This window comes from Drosophila yakuba, chromosome 3L, assembly GCF_016746365.2.
Source record: "Drosophila yakuba strain Tai18E2 chromosome 3L, Prin_Dyak_Tai18E2_2.1, whole genome shotgun sequence".
Lineage (NCBI taxonomy): Eukaryota > Metazoa > Arthropoda > Insecta > Diptera > Drosophilidae > Drosophila > Drosophila yakuba.
Window position 1 is genome coordinate 1,997,749 of NC_052529.2, and position 23,632 is coordinate 2,021,380.

At 41.0% G+C, this 23,632-nt stretch overlaps 1 protein-coding gene and 1 long non-coding RNA gene across 2 annotated transcripts; one reads left to right on the forward strand and one right to left on the reverse strand.

Annotated features, from left to right (window-relative positions):
- Positions 1–301: 301 nt before the first annotated feature.
- On the forward strand, positions 302–1,285 carry LOC120321487. Its single transcript, XR_005561116.1, has 2 exons — positions 302–696; positions 757–1,285. It is a non-coding gene; the product is annotated as an uncharacterized LOC120321487 (long non-coding RNA).
- A 13,003-nt stretch (positions 1,286–14,288) lies between these two features.
- Positions 14,289–14,885, reverse strand: LOC26536410. Its single transcript, XM_015193896.3, has one exon. The coding sequence runs from the start codon at positions 14,694–14,696 to the stop codon at positions 14,427–14,429; it is 270 nt and encodes an 89-aa protein (XP_015049382.1). The 5' UTR covers positions 14,697–14,885; the 3' UTR covers positions 14,289–14,426.
- Positions 14,886–23,632: the final 8,747 nt, after the last annotated feature.

Genomic DNA, 23,632 nt, shown 5'->3' on the forward strand with positions numbered 1-23,632 from the left:
GCCAAGTTCGTCCAGTGATTGATTGGTGCTCCTGGCAGCTGACTGGGACTTCGATTACGTGCGACCATCTGAGAGCTGAGACCGCAAAAGGCCGCAAATTAGCCGATGGGTAAAAAGGAAACCTTTCAAAGTACTCGAGTTTTCCTTTTTATAAAAAGGTGAAATATTGAAACCATAGGCCATAGGCAAACAAAGTTATTTTAAAATACTTGTTGTTGTTCTGGTCTTTTAAAATATTAAGCTTATTGCTTTCTCGAATTAAGTCAATCGATTAAGTAGTTGTTAATTTTCTGTCAGTGACTGTCAAGATTTTAATTCCCCACGTCAACAAGACTTTGTTCAATTTACTTGATTGAACTTTAAACTATTTGTCTCAATCAATTATTAAGCAAAAACTCATAACCATGGCAGCTCAGGCCTAAGTAAATTGTTTCTTCGACATGTTGTTTAATCATACCTTCTGGCCATGAAAATGATTTCATCACACATCCGAAACAGTGTGCTGCTTACAATTCCCTCAACGATTGCAATGTCACAATTTGCTGTTGACAACAGTTTGCTACATATGTACATAAGTACTCCACAGGCAAGTTTTCCAGCTGGGCTTTATAGTTTTTCACGATTCCTCATGGGCGAGATGAGTTGCTGTTGCAACTGCAGCTGCAGCTGCTCTGCCAGGTGAAGGACATTGTACAAGTAAATAAATGGGTTTTATTGCAGTTTTTAAACGCTTTGCTGATTTTACTTCCATCGCAGCATCAAATGTGCGGCCCTGCGACCGAGTGTTCACTGTAGTCGAGTTGAAAATGTGGCAAAGTTTGTCAAGTCTCACAGGTGAATTAACTTTTCCGCTCCACTCGCTGCTACTTCTGCTGCTGCTGCTGTTGCTGTTACCTGCTGCCTGCCGCCTGCTGCAGGCCAAAAAACTTTCGGGCCAAGTCAAGATGCATTTGGCGAAACTTTAGCAGCTCCGTGAATTGTCAACCGCAGGAGCAAAAGGTGGCAAATGGCAGCAGGTGGCATCGAAGCCTTAACACTTGACTGCCCGCTAAGCCAATGCCCAAGTTATGTCACCCAGAAATTGTATTTAAATTGGATGCTTTAATATCTCCCATTTATCGGGGTCATATCTGCTTGGGACGTTTGCGGTTGAAATTGGTGGGAAATGGATGTTGGTCGGGCTGCACAGAAAAAAAAGAGGACATAATTTAGGGGTTTGTTATTTTAAATTAGTTTGTTACCACTTATGTTCGAGATTAAAATGGAATAATTATTTTTATGTTAATATTGAACATTGATTGAACTAGTATGTCTGCAATTCAATATATATAGTATATATTTTAGTACCAGTGTATTTTCCCCAAAAGCTAACCAATAACGAACCGGAAGTGACCAGCGCTCCGCCGATTGAAGCTCAACAATTTGGCGTTGTTTACTTAACTTAAGTGACGACTGCCTTTGCCGCCTGAAGGATGAAAGTTGTTGGGCAAATAAGCCATAAAAGGGCATAAAAAATGTTTCAATTGTCGCCAGCTGAACACTGCAACAAAATAACATATATATTTGGATATATGTATGTACATCCGAGCAGGCAATGAAAATATTTGAACAGACGAACACGAACTGAAGTTCAGCTCGACTGCAGATGCGGTAGTAAAAATAACAAAAATAAAAACAGAACAACACGACTTCAGTAGCTGTAACGTCGACTGAAAAAAGTGTATATAAAATTCACAAGGCGGAGGCCCCATAAAAAATTAAATCAGTTTGCGGAAAATACTCGTGCACACTTTTCTTTGCTTTCTGGTCCGGCAGCTAGCATTCTCTATACATTCCTCTTTTATTCAGCCACCCCCTTTAATCCAGCGATGCCAACGCCCTTGGCCTTCCGTCCGCCATCAAGATTTCAATGAAACGCACGCGCACCATTTTGTTTGAGTGATTTTGTCTTGCAGAACGCGTAATTGCAGCAAAAGTTGAAACTCAAGCTCAAGATTTCAAAAAAAAAGGAGGAAAAGTCGGCAAATGGAAAGAAAAACTGTTGGTTGCCGGATAGTTATCATGATGCGTTCGGGAATGGAACAGGTCAGGGGCGTTTCAGTGAATGAAATGGGCCACAGAGTTGGGGAATATAAAGTTTTAAAAGCTGAAGGCTTAAAAGAGACTTGGCCATGAGCAGTAGCTCATACTCGCTTTGTTTCGAGATGAAAACCTCAGTAACAGCATGTATTAGATTTATTTAGAAAGCCCACATTATATATATTTTGTAATGACATTTTTGTGGACTTAACTTCATGACCAATTCCGCTCCGTGGTTTGGCTAGTTACTTTTTGCTATTTGTGCTCGCCATCGTTTCAAAAGTTGCACAAACTGTTTTGCCTTTGCGCGGAAACTGTAGAAACTTTTCCAAGCAGCATCATTTGTCAGTGGATAAATAGTTTTCCAGTAAGTAGCCAAAGTTATGTTTTTCAGATTATGTGGCCGTGCCTGATAATTTTTCATTGAGATAACTTCAAGTGGCGCTCAGAGTCAGAAAAGGACACACCCAAAAAACATTATCAGCGACGATATCAGAGATGGGCATTTGGTAGGCCATAAATTCAAATTTCGTTGTGTATTTGGGGAAACCAATTTAGTTAGTCGACAAGACTTGGGACTTAATGTGTAATGTGTAAGCCGCAAACATAATAAATAAGCTTAAGTTTGGTCAATTTGACAAAATTGTTTGAGCTTAGCCAAGTTTAAGGTGAGGGGTGGTCAAGTTGGCTGAGGCGGGGGAAAGGCAGTTAGGGCGGCTCAAATAAATCAGCTGCCATTTAATCTGCCAGCGTTAGCCATAAGCGAATTTATTACACACTTTGCCGAGGATGAGTGAGGTTCGAGTAGAAAGCTATATGTATACCCCGGAAATATTGATGAGCCGAGATTCTGTTGCGACGGGAACCATTCTCCTTTTCTAATCAAATTTAACATAAATGATTGAATAGAATTTTTACCACAAATTCTGGAATGCTGTCATTGATTGAGCAGCCCACAGTTTTAATGCAGTTAGTAAAAAAAAAAGAAATAAAAAAGGAACCCAAAAAGCTGACTTTTTACTTGATTGATGAACTTAAAGTTCGTTGTCCGCTTCAGTTTCTCTTAATAAAAGGTAGGGAAAAAGCAGAAAAATCAGGACAAAACTTTTTCTGTAATGTATTTTGAAACCACTTGACAATAAATGCGAAATTGCAAACGAAGTGCACTCCATTGTGAGCCAATCCCGAGTTCCCTGTGTAAATGTAGCCATGCACTTGCTCTCCTGTGACCCCCTGTTCCCACTCTCTATATACATCTATATGTGTATATACACCGTCCGATCCGAATCCCTTTGCTCCTGGCATTGTCAGTGAACATGGCGTGGGATTTAAACGTTGTGTCAACGGTGCAAAGGTAATAAAAGTAGCGCACTCTTTCTCCTGCTGCAACTGAAATTAAATATTAAATGCATCCCTCTTGAATGCTGATAGCTGAGGGGCTTTAGGGGGTTAAGGGAAAACATGGATTTGCCACTTGTGCTCAGATAGCAATCTTCCTGATTGAGATAGAGATATGGACACCAGCGTAGTGTCCAGGTGGTGACAATGAAACCATAAATCTCTTAGATCGATTGGGTTTACTGCACGCTCAATTCGCAACAAAAAGAAAATCTCGTTTAGATTGATTAGTCTTGTAATGTCGAACGGTGTTTAATATAAAAGAGATACCAAGCATAGTTACAGTTTTATATGTACAACTAAAATGGTTCTCAATAAATAAAATCCCGCACTTGTCATTTAAAATACAAATGATATCCTAGCTCCAAAGCTTTCATCTCCACTGACAGCCCCGCATTAGCAGAAATTTAGCTGATATTTTTATCGAATCGCCATAAAATATGCTAATTTTTTTTAATAAAATCTCACATAAAAATACCTTAAATGCTGCTTGTCGCTCGTCCTTCGACAAATTCGAAATCCCCGGCACGTCCTGAGCGTTGTGTTATTAACACGTATACGCCGCGTTGTGCCGCGAGCCTGGAGCCTGTGGACAAAAAGCGATTGTGCCGTGAAATGGCTTTAATTTTGATGTGAGGAATTGCCGTTCGGGCTTTTGAATGCGCCCGTTTTGTTGGGTCTGGGAACTTGTTAAAGCTTAGTAGGCCTCAAAATGTCATAAAATTTAATGCCAGCTCCCTTTTCTCGTTGGCTCTTCGAATCTGACCATGGTCATTTGTTTGGGCTCTTTGTGGGCACTGTTGTGCGGCGTGTTGTGTGTGTGTGTGCCATGTGTGTGGAGATGCTGCTTGTTAGCGGCCAATGCTGATGATGGCTTTTTGTCTTTGGACGACGCGCCCGTTTTTATGCCACGTCATAAAACCAGCTTGGAGGCGTCACACATTACCCCACCTTTTGGCCACAAACAATGATTCGCTGTAAAAAATATTGATGTGGTTCTTTTTAATTCTGTACAAGCAATAAAAAATGGTAATAGTAGAACTGCTATTCCTAATCTATACACTTAGAACTTCGAAAGTAAATCACCTATTAATAAGTGATGTAGTTTTTAAATAAAATGGTATCTAAAATGAATATATGTTAGTTCCGAAACGATCTTGATTACTTCTTGATCCCTCTATAAAACTGTCTTGCGCAGTTATTTAGTATGGCAATTTAATACTCATGCCTAATTTCGAGCAGTGCACAAGTGAAGTGGCTGCTATTTTGGTAGATTTAGCTCGTTAGTCGCGCTCTCGCCTATTTTGAGAAATTGTAGCTGTCTGCTGGAGTGTCTCTGCATGTCCCCGAATCTGGATCGAACTTCGCCAACAGTCTGATTGATTAATACATTAATTTGTTATTGAGCCATCTATCTCCTGGTAGGCGACGTTTTTCGTCGCTTTCATCCGAGTGTTTCCTGCCGTTTTGGGCCCCTTCCATAATCATCATACACTTGACACAGTTTGCAGCTCATTTAATCACCACAATACCGCATAAAAGCTAATTGTGCAAATTCCTTTTCTTTCACTCCCCACTCGACCCCCAAGTCAGATCCTTAACCGCAGGAACTTGCCCACAGGAATCGACGACAAAAACGAAGGAGGCGACAACATATGATGAAAGTTCTCCTTAATGACACGCACAAAAAGGATGATGGGAACAAAAGGCGGTTTGGTTTTTCTTTTCTTCGGAAGACCGTAAATGCCGAAGTGGAAGGGGATGTCAATTTAAGGGTCGACTACGTGTTTCCTTGCCTCTTGGCAGCGCAATTGACACCCTGAATCGGGAGCTTGAGCAATTTAAAGTTCTCGTAAGAGCACACTTTCGGAATTCTTTAGCTTCTCAATATGCCTTAAAGTTTAAGTATTCAACTATAAATGCAGTCTTTATTTCTTTAATTCGTATGTATAGTAAAAGTAAAGTTTTTATTGAGAGCCAGTAAAGTGCATTATTCTCCGAAACAAGGGAAATTAAAGGATATCGGCTATTAATTTTTATGAAAGGTACTTGATGCAGCCGCAGCACTCTATGAAGCTGCATGAAAACGTCTTTGTCTTTGGCCCACACTCTATCGACCCGATTTGCGGTTGGCTTCATCGATTCTTGTGTTAAATTTTAATTGCTTTTCCCCTCTTAACCGCAAGACTTCGTTTAGCAAAGAGTCAAAGACTTAAATTGATTGCCCCGAAACGCAACGAACGTTGTCTGCCCCATTCGGTTATTTCTTCTCCCCTAGCAGTTTCCCTTTTATTTCTTTACTTGCTGAAAAATGCACACTTGCAGTGCTACAGTGCTGCAAAAAGAAATAGTATCAATAGATGGTTTAGGCAATTGCCCGACAGACAACGTCATAAATTATTCAGTTTATAACGGTTAGGAGCCACAGAGACGTCTGTGACAGCATTCAATATGCATAGTTAAGCAAGTTGTGCAATTTGTTTGATTGATTGACTGCCTGATTGAGCCGAGGTGCGCTGAGTTCAGAGTTCAGTTGAGTCCTTCGAGTCGAGTGCAGTTTAGCATTGGCTTTCCTTTCTCAGGGATTCGGCGGCTAAGGGATGATGATTGCCAACCACTTCAACAGAAGTTAAACTTTGGCTATATGACCTTTGCACTGGGAGAAAAAGGAGAGTGCAGAATTCCCAATAAATGAAATATCAAAGAAAAATCCTGATTTAACACGTAATTTAACTATTTAAATTAGTAAAAGCAAATGCATCTTGTGAGAATAAGCTACTGCATAATTCATATTTTCCCTCGTTGATTTTTCATGTGTGTCCTTGCGGCATGTGGCAGCTGCTTTCGTGTCCTGGCGCAATTAAAAGCCAATGAAGAATCACGCTCTTTAATTGTTTGCACTCGCTGCCTTTGATTGGCGCTTTAAATGCGGAGCGCACATCAAAGTTTAATCGCTCGGCGCCGCACGAAATCGAGCATAGGCAAGCTAATTTGCGGAAGGACGGGCTTAAAGTGCGGCTCCCCCGCAAATTGAATCATTTTCGACTTGGATACCAATACTTGCTCAGGCAGAAATTGAAATATATTTTCTTATCGTAATTGGCGATCAAATTAATTCATGCCGATTGATTGCTTTAATTGGATTAATTAAAGTAGATACTCGAATGCATAAGTTGAGATTTTTGAGTCTCTCAAATGACCATTAGCGCAATTGAGTTAGGACCCCAGTGACTTGACTTTACTTACCCAGCCCACACTCTGTGCATTTTCAGTCTGCGTTGCTAATGATTTTATGCTTTCCTTTTATTTCAATTTCGGCAGTTATTATAATTTTATTTTTCCTTCCGTTGCGCATCGTAAAATCAAGACCGCAGCACACAAAAATTCACGAAACAAATTTTGAGCATTGCTTCCTTTATGAGCAGCCACAGCCCCCTTTCCCTGCAAAGGCCTCTGCCCGCCCCTCTTAATGTTGTTTTTTCGTGTAAATTTATAATAACTTGCATAAATTAAGGCTGGCGCGCTTGCAATTGAACGGAACTCAACTCCACCAACGCGGCGAAAGGGAAACTTAACGAAGGTGTGGTGAATTTCGCTCGATAAGGGACTCTCCTGATTTCTCCTGTATAATTTTTCAAACTTTGCTTGGGCTTGGTGGGTATTTCACTTTCTGCCTTTTGGTAAATCTCACATAATGCCTATGGAAATGGTCAAAGGGTCCGTCGTCCTTCGTCCTTGGGTCAAATTGGCAAATTTTATATATGATTAGCCAAACTGGCACATGTTGGCCAGATATTGTAACATAACATTTATCTGTGCCTCCCACACGTCGAACAAACTAATGAGGGTCAGCATTTCTGACATCGAGACACGCCCACCTACCCCGTCTGCCATCCCAAAAAAAAGGACCTTGAGCCTTTGCATTTAAGTTCCACGAAATTTTACTCCTGCCAACTTTAAATTTGCATTTAAATTTCTTGTGTTCTCGCCGTCGCCTTGCTCTTTTCCGGGCCGCTTTAAATTATGCATCAAAATAGTCCACAAATGTTTGTGCTCCCAGTGAAAGTAAAATGAGTGAAAGTCGGCTGGGCGGGCGGGTACATAAAAAAATAAGTAGTCTGTGGGCGTGGCACTCTCGTGGGCGGCTTGCAATATTTGCGATAAAATTGTGAGACCCACTTTTTGGTTCTGTTTTCATGCACATAAATTTGCTTTAATGCGCTTAGCAAGCGTTGGCAGTGCCTCGATTCTTCTTCTCGTCTCTCGAACTTTTAGTCTATCTCTATTTGGGTGGAACATAAATCGAGCCAAGAATTTTGATAATGACACGCAGGCCTGATTTCCTTTTTTTATATTGTTTCGTTGTCATTTGCCTTTTGGCCCAAAATTGTTTAATTAATTAGGGGGCAACATTTTAATTAGACTTAAGTGCTGCTGCCGCTGTGGCGTCAAGTCCAATCATTAAATGAGCAAATGCTTTAAATGCCAGTAGGTAGGCATAAGATGCGCGGGTTGCTTCTGTGGTTTTAACGGCTCATTAGAAAAATTTGACATTTTTTGAGTGTATTACAAATAATTGGGTAGAAGTGCATAATTTAGCATGAAATATACTACTTATAAAACGCACTGTAGGAGCTTAAAGAGATTATTGTTATTTGGCCTTAAGTTCCTTAAGTTCTGTAGCATACTTTTCAGGGCGACTTGAACTCAATAACTGGTAAGAGTCATGGGTCCAGCAGAAAGCTGCTTCTTAATCAGCTTGAATTTGCTGCCGTCACTGGCACTCAACCGCCAGAAATGGCGAGTGGGGCCCGGGCCAAGAACATATCGAGTAACCCATTTGGGGCCGCAACCAGAAACTGACCCACTGAGCATGCAAACAAAGGCGTGGACTTGCGACTTGCCAAGACAATGCTCGTGGCATCCGTATGTGAATGTGAAAGCATTTCGGCGGACTGACTCCGTGTGCCCACGAATGTTTGTGCGACTGTGTGCATCTTGGCCAAACAAGCCAAACAATGTAGACAATTGCTTTTAGAGCGTTGACTGATGACAATCGCAATCACTTTGCCGCCCACTCAACCTAGATTTCCACCAGCTAAAGCAAACATGGCAAGAGGCAAGAGATTTCGGCAGTAGGATGTTGGATGTTAGCTGCTGGATGCGGGATTTGGGACGATGATGCTATGTGCCCGATCTCCAGTTCCCAGTAGTCAGGTAGCATTCGCTGGCGCTCAATTTGTAGTTTTCGGCATGGATTACACATACGCCGTGTGGTGCATTCAGCTCGCTTGTCAGCTTATAATTCAATTCGCCGGCAGATGCAGCTGCTGCAGCTTCAGCAGCTCCCGCCATAGCTATATCTATATCAGCTGCCCCAAATTGACAGACAAACTGCACACTGCCGTGTGCATGGCAAATTGCATTAGCTGTCAGAGGGAACTTTTAGCTTTGATTGTGTAATTTATACAAAGATTTGACCTGCACTCGCTTTGAGTTCGTTTCTCCATGCGATGCCGTTGCCGTTGGCCAATAAGAATAAAGCATTCTGTGCGCAGCTCAAAGTGAAAGTTCTTTGACGTACAGTTCTTTTCATTAAAGAATGCGCTCTTTAAGGATCAAAGCAAACGATTGTGTTGAATTTTACATGAAACGTTAATCAGTGAATCGCAATAAACAATTATTATCAAAATATTTAGGGATAGTCCAGCTTCCGAAATATAGCAATCCCAAAGTTGTCCCACATTTCGACACTCACGCTTGACAGAAATGAGTTCAAGTTGCTGTCAGTGGCAAAGATTTAATGCTTTTTGCTCTCACCCTGTCCGTTTTTTTTTTTTCGCCGTTGCTCCCTTTATTGAGAAACAGCTGCCATCATAATTCAATATTTTACACTCGAATGTACACGGAACAGAACTTGACAGCGACAACAACAAGGATCTGAGCATCGAATGAAAATGTTTACACGCTGCTGAGCTGCTGAGCACTTCGCACAACCCCAGCCAGCTAACTGAACTGAATGAGTGACTTCCCCGAGGACGAGGAAGGGGTAGGGTCCTTAGAAAGGCGCCAGCACGTCTCCTGAATGTCCTGGGTGACCATAAGGAGCAGCAGCTGTAGTCCCTGCTTCTTCACTGCTTCTTGCACTGAAAGCTAAGTGAACTTTGGAATAAAATATGTGGCTTATACAGAAAGCTATTCACCTGCCTTTTCACAGATAAGAACAAAGGTAAAAGTAAGAAACGATATAATTTTCGGCAGAAGTATTACACTTTCAAATAGTTTACAGTTTACTGCAAAAACACAAACAATTTATAAATATATATTTTATCGTAAAGGAAATCTAATTGAAATCACACTGTATATACGCTGTAAATGGGTTGCTTGCAGTATTGTTTAGTAAATATTAACTGAATTGCAGATTAAATTTTTGCACATTTATGCTTCTCTCAGTGTAAGTATGTAAGCAACAGGCAGCCGAATCAAAGACGAATTGTAGTCAAGGTAACCAGATTGGCCAGCAGCCAAGGGCTTTTGTTTAGGCCCACCTGCCACCCACCATGTACTTGTGGCAATTAGCATGGTGTAGTTAATAATTACATTTAAGTCCTCCCCGCCTCAAATCATGGGGTTTCATGGCTGTCACGCCAGCCACGTCTCATTTAACTTAATGATCCTGACTGCATTTGCTGTGGGTGTGCGTGGGTGTGGGTATGGGTGCCAGCCAGCAAATTCAATCAAAGATTCTCACACAACTCCAATGCAGTAAAATGGCTTACCGCAAATGCCAAAAATAAGACCAGAATTGCAGGTAAGCAGGCGCCTGAGAATCCAGTTGGAGCGGCAACCGAAACCACAGTCCTCGTACCCAACGGACAGCTGGCTATAATCCATTTTGTGTGGGGCTTTGGCAACTGCACTTTGAGTGGAGATTACCCATACCTTTCATTTAATGGGAAAAATCATGCAAACAGTTTGTAAATTCAATCGGTTAAAGGTCAAAGGTATCCAGCCTTTAATCTCTTGACTTTATCTCTTAAACAAACATTTATACAAATTTTATGGTATTGCTAAGATCATTGTTACATAAAACACAAAATAATTTGCAAAAATCTTTCATTAATTACGAAAACTTGGCTAGTCAAGCTATCTCTGGTATTTTAATCTACTAAAGCTTTGCATTTTACGACTCGTCTGCTGGCTGACTGCAATTTGCTGTCTGATTTTTAAACGTCGGCACACCTGTGCGTATGAGCAATAAATTTGCAGAGAATATCACGCATTCGCCGCGTTTAACCTTTGAAAGAAATTGTGCGCTCAAAAAGCATTTTAAAGTCCTATTACACACAACAAGAACCGGCAGAGGCACAACAATTTATATAGGACACAGCTTCCCCTATCTGAGGAGACCGCAGCGAAAAACGAAAAAGTTTTTCAAGGCTCGATAAGAGTTTTTTAATTTGTCTAAAAACGCGGTAAAGGTGCGCAGTGTGGAAGTGACGAGTGTTCCCTGCCCCTATCCCTATGTATACATATATATTCCTTTGGGCTGGAGTCGTCGAGTGGGCGTGGCCGCGTTGAGAGGCGAACTTTTTAGGCGGCGTAATTTATGCACAATGAAAGCGTTTGGGATTAAGGACACACAAAAACACCGCCAAACGGGGCGTGGCAAAGGCGTCGTCTGTGGCGCGGCGTAAAAAAGCAAGTGCCCCCCACTCCTGTTTCTTTTTTGCAAGGCAGACAGGTGTAGCAGGCAAGCCGGAAAATTAGCGGAAAGCGTCAAAAGCGTTCCCCAAACGGCAATGTCGGGGCATGTCTAACCTTAGCTGGGGCGCCTGCCCCTTAAACCTCTTTCCCCGCTTTTACCTAAGGCTTTTTGCATAACCGCAATTAAACACTTGAAAAAACATCAACACAAAGGGAGTACTGGTAAATTTATTTAAAGTAGAATATTAGACAAATTCTCTCTAGGAACTTCGTAATTTAAAAACAATCTTCCGTACCGTCCCAACTTGATTTTGTGCAGCATACTTCTGAAGAGCTTTAACACGTGTTTATATACACACTTATTAGAGCTCAAACTTACATGCATCTTTATTTTGAAAAGATTATTGCAAATTGTTTTAAGTGCAACTGACACCACTAACTAACTGGTGCAAATGAGAGCACAGTTTATGGCTTATTGTCGTTGGTGTTGGCGTTTCTGTTTCTGCTGCTGTTGCTGCTGCTGCTGCCATTTTCGTGGTGACAAATTCGCCGGCGGACAAGTTGGCTTTTTGTCTCCGCGTGTGTCTGTTGCCGCCGTACAGTATAGTTTGCCTATGCGTTTGGCTTCTGGTCTTCTGGTCCACGGCGTAATTACCTGGACTCCGGGCCATAATGGGAGCACGTTGTTTGGCAGCTGCCTGGCGGCCACATTGGCTCACAACAACAGGGAAACGAGCGTTTTGGGCATGATAACTTTGTCCCAAAAGTTGTGAATGGGCAAGCAAACGATGAGGTAGGATAACTTTTTGCCCGAATTTCTGTTTGAATTGGTTCGGGGGCTAGTGAAACGAACTAGCCGGGCTCAAAACACTTTGATTAACTTGAAAGTTGGGCCGTCCTTCCATCGCACGGATGCAAAATGTTGCTGCCGCTTATATTGTTCCCCAAAGTCTTTTTGAACGGGTTTAAAAATATTTTTAGCTTGATATAAAAAAGAAAAAACTTGGTTTTAATAATATACTTCATATTAATTGGGCTGAATAGAAGATTTAAGATATTAAATTTTCCTGCGTGTACCAATCTATATTTATTTGAACTCTCATTTTTTTGCGGATTATTCTGTAAACATTTAATTTGAAGCCACAATTCAAAGTTCTTGTTGGTGTTTTTCTTAGTTTTCGTTATGGTTTTTTGTCATGCATATCAAACGCTTCATGGCCAGTGGATACTCCCCGAAAATGCCCTCCTTATCCATGGGGCTTAAGTAGCCATTGTTTTTAGTGTTGTTATTGCGTTGAGTTTTTTCTGTTTGTTTGTTATTTTTTTGGTTTATTTCTGCTTTTGCCTGCGGCTTTGGGGCGGCTTAAAATTGGATTTGCGTTTCGCTTTGACATCGCCTGTTTTTGTTGCTTAGCCGGTGCTCTGTGTTCTTTTTAGAGATTTGTGCTCACCTCCACACAATTGTAAAAATGTCACTTTAATAACTTTGTGTTGCTATTTTGTTTGCCTGTACATTTTTTCCTGTTTTTTGGCTTTTATTCGGTCGTGTTTTTTGTAGCACGTTTTAATTGCCCTTGCAGCAGCTGGCAACAATTCTCCTTTTGGTTTCTGCTCTTCTTCATCCGTTATTGTCGTATTTTTAGACGTGCCACAAATCCCCAACAGGCCAAAACATGGAAAAAGAGAAAGAAACAGAAACATTTTGTTTTTATGACTGCCAAACATGAAAGACACAACACGACCAACACAATGCGAACAATGTGTGAGATTTCGCACGTCGTTATAAATAGCAATAAAATGCTAAAAAAAAATTGTTCTTAGAGAGGAAAACAATTTCCAAATTGGGGAAACTCAAATTGTAAATTATAATTTGATTCCATAAATGCGGGCCCCATTGTGTGGCGACGGGAACACGCAAATAATTTTCCAGCTCTCCCCGTCCAGGGGTCAAAGTTGAGGCTTTCCCCAACTCCTCTGTTGGAGGCATTAAATTAGCAGTCTGTTTGCCAGTGCTTCCCCCTCGATTCAACCAACTTTTCTTGGTAAGCTGCTTAGGAACTGCAACAGAAATGTAACAAAGTTTCGCCAAAGTCCACCGCAAAGTTATGGCCACACAAAAGTTAATTCTGAATGGCTGCGCCTGTCGCTATGCAGCACATTTTCCACAGATGAAGGGTAGCACACGGACTATCTGGAAACGGTTGTCAACTCAGAAATCAAAAAATTGTATGTGTGAAATACATCTATATTGGGAGTATAACCCTGGATAACTCATTTCAAAGAAGCATTGTATCAAATCGGAGACTATCAAAAAATTTAAACTTACAAGGTCGTCATGGGATTCTTACAGAAATACTCGCTCAAGCTAGGAGGTTAGGCTATCGCTTGAAAAAATAAACATCTACATTACGAGGTATCATGGCTGCTCCTAATCATTTACAAAATCTTTTTCAATTACAAGCGGAATGTAAGAAACAGCACAAGGGCTATAAAATTTCCTCGTAATTATTTGCACAAAATGCTTAATTGTTTGCGTTTTACAGCGAATTTCGTTGAGCGCCCCTAGCAAATATTGACGCTCATCAATGGGTGTGTTTGTGTGGCAGTGAGTTTTCCGCTGGTGGGAAAATTATAGCACAGCGTGTGAAAAAAGTGGAAGCTGCGCGCTCTTTGTGGTTCCTGTTGTTGTTTGGCATTTCAATTAAATAAATAGGCTTATTTTTTTATGGAGCACAGCGGCCGCGCCAAGTAAAATTTAAATAACGTATGCGAAAAAAAAATGCGCTTGAAAATGGTATATGTACATTGTACACAGTGAATAACTGGGTTTGTGTGGTGTGTGTTGTGTCTGTCGAAGCATTGAACCAGTTTCCAACGACACACACACACGTGTGCAGAAAGGAGGAGGGACAAGAGAAGGAAAAGCTGCAGCTTTTAGTCAAGTCTCTGGTTGTACATAAAAAAGTCAACAGACAAACAAACAAACAACATGTAAATTATGAAAAATGTACTAACAAAGCAGCATAAGCACACATACACCAACACTCAGTCTGAGCACACGCCTGTTCTCACAGCAGAGTCCACAAAATTAGAATCCTTAGGTGCCTAATTCATAAAAAGAGTTTTGTATTGAAGAAAGGTGTGGGAACTCTATTAAAACAATATTTTTAGCTAAATCCTGACGTTCACTGAGCTCTGGTTAAAGCATTGCGAGCCAGTCTTTTCATCAGCATCAGGATCAGTCATTCGTTCTCTTGATACTCTATAATGGTATTGGTATAAACAGCGTCCGTAAGCTCGCGTTTCTCGTCGTCCGACAGCGGAGATCTGTCGAGTCTCCACGGAAATTCTCTTTCGGAGTGAATGGGCGGCAATGGAAACTGATATGACCTCATCAGGTAGCACAGGTCTACTTTCGGCTCGATGAGGCTTCCATTGCTACTGCTTGAATGGCCTGCGTCACTCCACTGCGGATAAATATTTGGTGGCATAGTCGGAAAAAAGTTGTCCATTATAGGTGCAAAATGGTAGTGCTACCTATTTGTTGGTGTCCCTTTGAATGGCTCTTTTTTTTTTTTCTATTTTTACGAATTTAGAATTTCGGAGACGAGTGAAGCAGACAGCTGGAATTCGTCTGTTTTTGCCTGATTATTGTCGAAATGATAAAAGTTGGCAGGGTTTCTGGGTTTGGACTAGATTGAAAATACATAGATTTGAACATACATAATCAGGAAATGCCCAAGAATTGCTTTTTAGAGTATTGTACTTGGACTTTTTGTGTGCCCTCGACTGTTTGGGAATATGTACATTCAGAATTACTGCGTCTCGTTAGCCACCGACTGAGCCTGGTCTACCTGGTCTGCTTTTGCGCTGCTGCCAGTCTTTTATTTATTTTTTTTTTTCGTATAGACTCTGTCCAACGATGTAGGCCGACAACAGCAATAACCCTTCTCATGTGCTTTCCGCTCTTGACTGCCCCTCATCCTTCCTGTTGCCCAACCCACCCATCACCTCGCCGCTCCACCTGAAAAATGCGCACCTGTTTTGTTTATTTTGACTGCGCTGTTGTTGCAGTATCCGCTTCAATCGCGTTGCCGCTGCTCCTGTGGTCCGGAATTTGCCTCTGTTTGGTGTTTTTGTAGCTTTAGTCCAGCTGTGCCACCATGTTGTGCATTTAAAGTGCAGCTCATCCCGCTCGAAATCCAAGGTAGCACTTTTAAGCACGTTGCAGGATCATTTGCTCACAGTGCCCGTATTATGTTGTAAGTTGTAAAACATGGGGCACATAAAAACGAGGCTGCTGTGTGTCAGTGCTTTATCCATTGCACCTCACATCGATCAAAATAATCAATAAAATGCAGGTTTAAGTGCTTTGAGTGTGCCTTTCCTGGTCGTTTAATTTGAGTATGCCATTGATTTTATGTGGAACTACTTAAAATCACATAATTATACAAAAAAACAAGATAAACTGGAAAAATAAATCGGATAAAGTGCTAGGGACGTAATTTACTGCCCCATTCCCGGATGGACAATTGCTGGTCATCTGCGGTAAGAAACTCATTGCAAAGTATGTCCGCAGGCGATCGAATGGGTTTGAGCATTCCGCAGTGAGCTGAAAAGGCAACTTTAACTGCAACTTTGACTGCGGGTTACGCTTAATTAAATGGCCAAGCATCTGAGCGAAGGGCAGTCAAGTAAATACTGGAGTGTGAGGGGTGAGTCGAGTTAGTTTCCTTTTGTTTGTTTGGAAAAAGCGCCCCTCCCAAGCTCCCCCCGCTCATTGACAATGCAAGCCGGGGCTAATCAGTTGAGAAAATTTCTGTGAGATGGCTAAAACCAAACAAAAGAGCAAAAGCTCGGACCCTTTGGGGGTTGCCTTAATTAGCGCTGCAAACAAAGAGAAACTTTGCGAGTCCGAGTCCAAGTCCGAGAAACGTTGGGTCAAAAGTGCCAATACAATGTGTAAATATAAATGAGCAGTGGTGCAAAAGCGTTCTTAATTATTGCGCATCATTGGAGGTGGGCGGGAAATGCCGGGAAAATGGCGAGGAAATGCCGGAAGAGATACCCCGAAGTCAGAGACGGTGTCGGTGATTTCCGCAAGGTAAATGACAGACGGCTTAAGTTATTAATATATTTCCGTCGACTGCGTAATTCGACATCAATCAAGCCAGTCGACGTTGGCCTTAATGCTTGCCAAATTAATCGCAATTGTATTGAGATTGATAGGAACCGAAATTCGTTAATTTTCGATGCGGGGAAAACACCAATTTTACCCATTTTTTTATGGGCCAATTAAAATGTTTGTTGTGCATGTGCTGACAATGCTTAAATGAGAAATGAACAGGAAAATGTATATTCCACGCTGGAAAGCGGAAGGCAAATGGATCCTGTGTAAAAAAAAAGTTAACAAATATAAATTGGAAACGGTACAAATGTTATGGAGGGGCTTGCTAAAAAACTCAAGGCAAATTTATACGGTAGACAACATTGGTTTTTAATACATTAACGATTTTATCCGCATCTTCGCCGCAGTTAACCTCACAAAAAGAGAAACTAAGATTTTGCTACTATTAAATTCGTGTAATCAAGAACTCCAACCCAAATAATCATAAGTGGTTTGGTGGCTTGGAACTTCTTGGGAAACCTTTTAGGAACCCAGAACCGATGATAAAACCCCGGATCAACCACAATAATTCAATTATGAGCGACCACATTTGCGAGCTCCTTTCTCCCAACTACGACAAATTGAATAAGTTGAAGGTCTTCCGGCTTGTCCTTTTCCCAGGATTGCGAAAGCTTTCAAAAGTTCTAACTTCAATGTTAGCCAAAGTGTTGCGGAGCATATAAAGTTATTGTAGTGAGGAAAAGTTTTTAGTGTTTTAGGCCTACAGCAACTGCGGACAATTTAACTAAAAGCGCTCATAACCATTTAAAAGGTGTTCGGTTCTCGAATGGCCATCAGCCAGACCATTACCATTTATTCGGCTACTTGTTCGATGGCATAAAACTCACTTATTCGGAGCGCACAAATCCAATTGAAATCGTTCTGGCGCTGAATCCATTTAATAACCAACATAAATACTGTTCAAGACGCTTTACGACTTGAGTGCGCCGCAGGAAACTAGTGCCAACCATCAAGAATGAAACTTTCCCACTGGCGCACAGATAAATATGCTTAAGTACGCATGTGTCCAAAATAATAGTTATTAAGATGTGGTTTAAAATATTAGACCGATGATATTAAAAACCTTAAAGCGGTTGCTTTTTAAATAGCTTAGTTTCGGGCACATTTATAAATTATATCATAAAAAAACGCTCAGAACACTTCTATCCTGTTTATAGACAAGAACTAAAACTATTATGTTGAACACGAATGTGACTCTCTGAGGAAAGACGTGTTCGTGTGAACATAACTCTATGCAAATGTGTTTGGGGCGTCGATTCCCGCAGCGACACTTTATGATATTTACACGAAGCAATTGAGGAGAATACACCCAAGAAAACGAGAATATTTTGAATATTCGAGCTTATTAATCTAAGCTCGCAGTTCGCTTAGGCCTTGGCCCAATAATTTGCAATCTACTCGCTGAAGCGATCTGCTTAGTAGATTTTGCCCTCTGTATGCCTCATAAAACGCAATAAAATACCCATAAATACGTAGTGGCAACAGTTTTCCTCGTTTTCTTCCCATTCAATGGCTGCCAAATTGAGTTGAAACGATGGCATATTATTGTGTAATTGCACTTCATTGCCATAAATAAAAGTTCTCGAATGGGTTGGCCGACATTTAAGATGTTTGCATCTTCCATCTCGTCTCAATTAGGCCACAAACAGTTGCAAGTGCAGTTGAAATATTTAAGCAATTTCCGCAAGATTTCTTAATTAAAAAGTTGCTCCGTCTTGATGCTGCTCCATCTTGCATCCTTCGCGTTCGCCGAGGTGTCAGCAACAATGAAAATATTTTCTACTTACCAGCAAAAGTGTTTCGGAATTTTCTCCATACACTTCTCGCCCGGCAATTCGCTTTTGCACATTTTTCTTCATTTACTTTCAAGCGAAATCTACGAAATTTCATTTGCAGTTATGTGCTGCTATTTTCCCAGTCAGCACAGCCAACACAAAAAGCTGCATCTTCAACACGGCACACGTTCTGTCCAGTCACTTGCTTAAAATATTTACCGAGCGCTTCACATCGGACTCATAGTCAAACAATTTGGGTCCGGACTCGGGAGTTTTCCGAGAAAGATATATGTACACAGTCCGAAGTTATTATTGTTGTTCCCCTGGAGAAAGTAGGGACTCCTGATTTCAACTCAGCCCGCTTTCTCCCTTCTTTAATGCCATTTTACTGACTTCAATTTGGCTCTGTGTGCCTAATGCGAAAGATGTCCATTGTCCACGGGAATTTGTTGCACGCTTCACTTCTTAAACTGAATGTTGTTGAAGGCAAAATTCGTATAACGTTCTTCCAGGGCACCTTTTTTCGGTGATTTGAGGACATTTCACTTACCCTATGATCTTAAGTGGATTGGAAATAATATATTTACATTTTTTAAGTTAATGACTGAAATGTCAGCATGGTCCTAAGACACTTTCACGTTTTATCCATTCTTGTTTACAGGTGGTTTAAAAATCCATATATGAAAATAAGAAAAACAGTTTTTATTGAAATATTACATACTTTGTTGTTCGCTTAAATCATTTCCTGGATCTAAAATAGCCCCTGATTTAGGGTATTGAAAACTTGCTCCTCTGCTCTTCGAACTTTTAGCTTATTTTTTGACTCTTTCCGCCCCACTTCCTCATCTTTTGGGACAGGTCAATGCGTTTCGAGACTCACTTGTTATTACCCATAAAATTTGCTTGCCCTTGGCATAAGAAAGCCATCAAGTGGAACGAAAGGAAAGTGAGGTGAGTGGCAGGGATATGTGTGATACATAAAAGGGAAATCTTCTACCCTGTTTCCCAGTCCCCGTCGCATTGTAATTGCATTTTGAATGACTGCATTTGGCAGAGTGTTTGTGCGGTGTTGGTTTGGGGATAGCCACAGCCAACACGCACATGTCGCCGCATGGCCGCAAAATATGGTAAATTAATTCAATATTAAGCAATCAAATATTGTCGCCACATCATCAAATGCTGCGGCCTCGAACGTCAATAGCCATGTGTGTGACTTGTGGTCTAGTGTTTGTATTTGCAGACGCCCTCAATTAGAATACGGCAAATTGAACAGCAGCCGAGCGGGGGGCTGAGGATTAGGATTCAGTAAGAGATTGTCTGGGCTTGAATGGATTGCAATCAATGCCACAGGGGTCACAGGATTCATCTAACAATGCGCAGCGGCGCATTTATTACATTCTGATGCCACGCCCACATATGATTGGCTACCCATTTTGGCATTTGCCGGAGCGAGCTTCCTCTGCATTTTTATTAATTTTCCGCTTTCCCAGCCAGCTGCCACTGACTGTGCAGCTCTTCTTTCGCTTTTCTCGTTTCCCATTTCCCGTTCCCTTTGCCCCGGTCGAGTGTTGGATTTTTGCATGCCCGCCGCCGCCTGTATGCGACAAAAGAATTTAATTAAAACGCGTGGCCGGGCAATGTCCTCGGGACTCGGTTGCCATGTCCTGGCAAAAGGATTAAGACGCTGCTGGTGTCATTTCAACGGAATAAGATCGCACCTAGATGGAATGGACTTGCAGCTCGGATAACTCCACGTTGACTTTACTTTGCGAGGGCATTTAAGGTGACGTTCTACTTTGTCGGAGAAGTGTTAGAAAATTGAGATTGATATTTTCCTATTTCTTTTTTCCGTGCTTTCATAATTAAAATTTAATATTATATCTTGGCATTTCCGTTAACCATGTTTTATAGTATGTTCGAATCCCTTTTGGAATTAGCTGTCATCTCTAACAGTTGGTTAAGTTGGTTGAGCTGATGTCATTTCAGTTGATTATTGCCGCGACGTTAGGCAAACATAATTTAAAACGTGGTCGTAACTTTTCACCAATTATAATTTGCATAAAACGCTCAGCTCAGGTGTAAAGTGTGTGTCTGTCTGTTGTTTAATCTGTGTGTCACAGTGCGAAATTATAAAAGTTTTTTAATTACACGTACATACATGCATTCGCACTCGCGGTCGGGATTCGGGCATTCTGTTTTGGCAGCATATACATGTAGTAAGTAGACTTTCTGTTTTTTTAGGGCCAAGATGAAGTTAAAGCCACATTTGTGTGTGAAGCTGGTAGCTGTATCTGTCATACGCCATGTTGTACACGCCCTCATTTTGACACTTTTCACATACTTTTGATGTGCATTTAATTGCAACAAAAATATGAAATCCGTTTTCTTTGTTTTCTTGTCAACGGAATTGCTGAAATGTCGAGCATAATGGAAACAACAGCAGCGGAAACAAATTGGAAAAGTCTAAAAAAAAAGCAAGGGTGTGCGATTTTGTGTCAAGGGGTGTAGAAAACAATGCTGTGAGAGTGTGTCAACAGGAGCTTCCAGACAATGGTAGGAAAAATTTAGAAAAAGCTACCGTCACTCTCGGTAATGCTATAAGCAAAATTCATATTTATTATCAAAAGATGTTAGCATGCGTTCTAATCTCTCAGAAGTCCCATTGTTCGCAATCGTTTCGAATCGTTTGTCGCCTTTATTTATTGATTGCATAACTATCCACACCATAAACAGACAAATTTAACAAGACATTTGTGTGCATTGTCTTTGCTCTAACGCAATTTTATCCTTTCGGCCATCTGCATTTGACATTTGTCTTTCTAAACTGTGCAGCTCGGAAAACAAAAGGAGGCATTATATATTTAAATGAATCAAATGAAACGCCATCTGCAGCAAGAGCCTGTGTCTCTTTGTATTTGCCGATTTAAATGTAATTTATTTGCTGACTGTTTCACATGACTCCGTTTCGAATGGCATTTTGAATGGCTTTAATTAAAAAAGAATTTATGCTACACACGTTTGTGCAGCAAGTTTGTTAAATATGCAGCCGGTTATTGAAGCCAAATGACACGGCACAAATCCGGATCGATTTGCCAGCTGCAAAGGAAGTAGGAAGTTCACTGTTTGTCCGTGTTTCAAGCTCTTTTGGTTATTGTCCGTGTTTTAGATGGCCTCGGCTTTTATTGCATCGGTCTATGGTCTATGATTATAGCCCTGACCGGACTTTTCCACGGCCTTTGGCCGGTTGAGCGCGTTTTCCATGCTTCGCAACGGAACTAGTGTCATTTCCGCAAAAAGTTTAGCATGCTTTTAGGCCGGGCCACTTAACACAGTGTTGTAGGCGAAGGACATGCTGTGAAATTGGCAAACAGATGTCAGTGTGTTCTGGGAATTTATTTCAACCAGGCTAAGCCAGATAAAGGCCGGTGAAATTTGCGTTTCCTTCAGCTGCTTCCTGGCATTTATCACTTGGCCACGGACAATGAAGAAAAATGTGGCTTGCAAATTGTACGCACTTGAAGACAACTATTGTTAATTTAAATAGCTTTTTGTTAGCAAATTGAATATATATTGCAACATATTTTGGTTGTGTTGATGTGGTAATCGCGGATCTTAAATATTAGAAATTTGGTGTGGATGTTCTAGAGCAAACTAAGTTTCATAAAAACATGTTCAAGAACCTTTTTTTTCTCTGCACGCATTCTCGGTAATTTAGTATGTGTTTTATAAGTTTTCCCCACCCGTCGAAGGATTTGTGACCCTGAACTTGATAAATAGCCCAAAATGTGTACATCCGCTGGCTGTTTCCTGGATTTTATCACTCCACCCGCAAAAACAATGGGAAATTAGCATACGGAACATCCTTCGCCCATTTCCATGCTGATTTCGGAGCACTCCAGCTGTCGTTGACCCTGAAACTTGTTTAATAAATGTACTCACACATGCTGATGGCCCATCGCGTGGTTTTTCCTATTTCTTGGAGGCCATTTTCCTATTTCCTTTATTTGCTTGCTAGATCAGCAAAGTGAAACGGACGACCTTGTGCGCCATGAACTTTTTTAATATCGAATAGCGAATAACGATTTTCCGCATAGTTATTTAAGCCACGAAATTTCCGAAATATGTTGTCACCAAGTTGAGTGTGTGATTTTTGGCCACGTTGCATTTAATTTATGTGCCGAGTTTATTTATGAGCGACGTCTGCTAATTACGAGTGCTTTTAATGAGCAGCAGTTAAGAGTCGTAACGAGCTTAATTGCGAGCAGCCTTTCATTAATAATTTTGTGTCTCTTGGCCGCTTTTCCCTCCTTGATTTTCCTTGTCTTCACTTTGTGCAAGTTTTAATGAAGTTTGCATTTAGCTTTCGTCGCTCGCTTGGCTCGTCGAAAAGTTGAGTTAACTCAAGAGTAAATGTGTTAGCCAAGAGGCCAGTGTTTCGTCTCCTGGCCAAAACACATGTTTTTCAAAGCCCAAATTCTGCCTGCTGAATATAAATTTCTTGATTGAATGTGGCACATTCTTTATGGGCCTGGAATATTGTAAAAGGCAAAATTATTTGCAACTAAAATTGCTTTTATTTATTCGATTTGCTCGAATATTTATTAGTTTTTGTTCGGATTTATTGACCATAAGAAAAATCTCTGTCGAGTCATATTTCACTATTGCTGTTGACTTGGAATTCGATAAAATCTTTATCGGGTTTTGTTTGAAATGTGTAACCCAATTGGAAATGCAAATTGTGCGATAATTGCTGGAAAAATATATAGAAATAATCCCCTGGCGACTGATAGTTTGGACAGCTGTCGGTTGGACTAAATAAATATGTGCCTTTTTTGTGTGTGTAACTTGTGAATTGCGTAACCTGACATGGGTGTTCGTTAAATTGAATTAAAGCTGGCCAACGCATTGCGTTAACAACGCTAATTGGCGGTCATTATACGGCAGCTTATGAAATCCTTCGGGCACCTTTCTGGTCACTAAATATGTGCTCTTTTGTCTAGACATGATTTAGCCCCGGGCAGCCGCCCATTTCGGACTGGGCCAAATAAATCTGCGTTGGGTTGGGTCTGTCCCAAAAAAGACGGTGGTTTGTGGGCCTGGCTGGGTTAACCAAATAAATGTTCTTCGGGGTCATTGTTCCTGTGGCCGGGGCAGCTTCCCTCTATCTCTGGGCAAACACATGTAAACACAAACGAAAGACAAAACTTAAACACGTAGGAATGAGCTTAACAAGTCGCTTTTTGTTTTACTTGTGCGTGGGTGTGTCCTCGCCCTGGTTTGCGCAAAATTAATGCTTAGACTTAAACAGATTGAATACTATGACCACCGGAGTCAATTGGGATTTAGCTAGAGACAAATGGGCTATTCTCAATATACAAATGGATAGTCCATTTAATGGTACGCCCTAAAGCGCTCAGAGTTGTTTTTTTTTGTTAGCATACTGCCTAAAACACCTAAAAAGAGAACATAAGTCAGCACAATACTC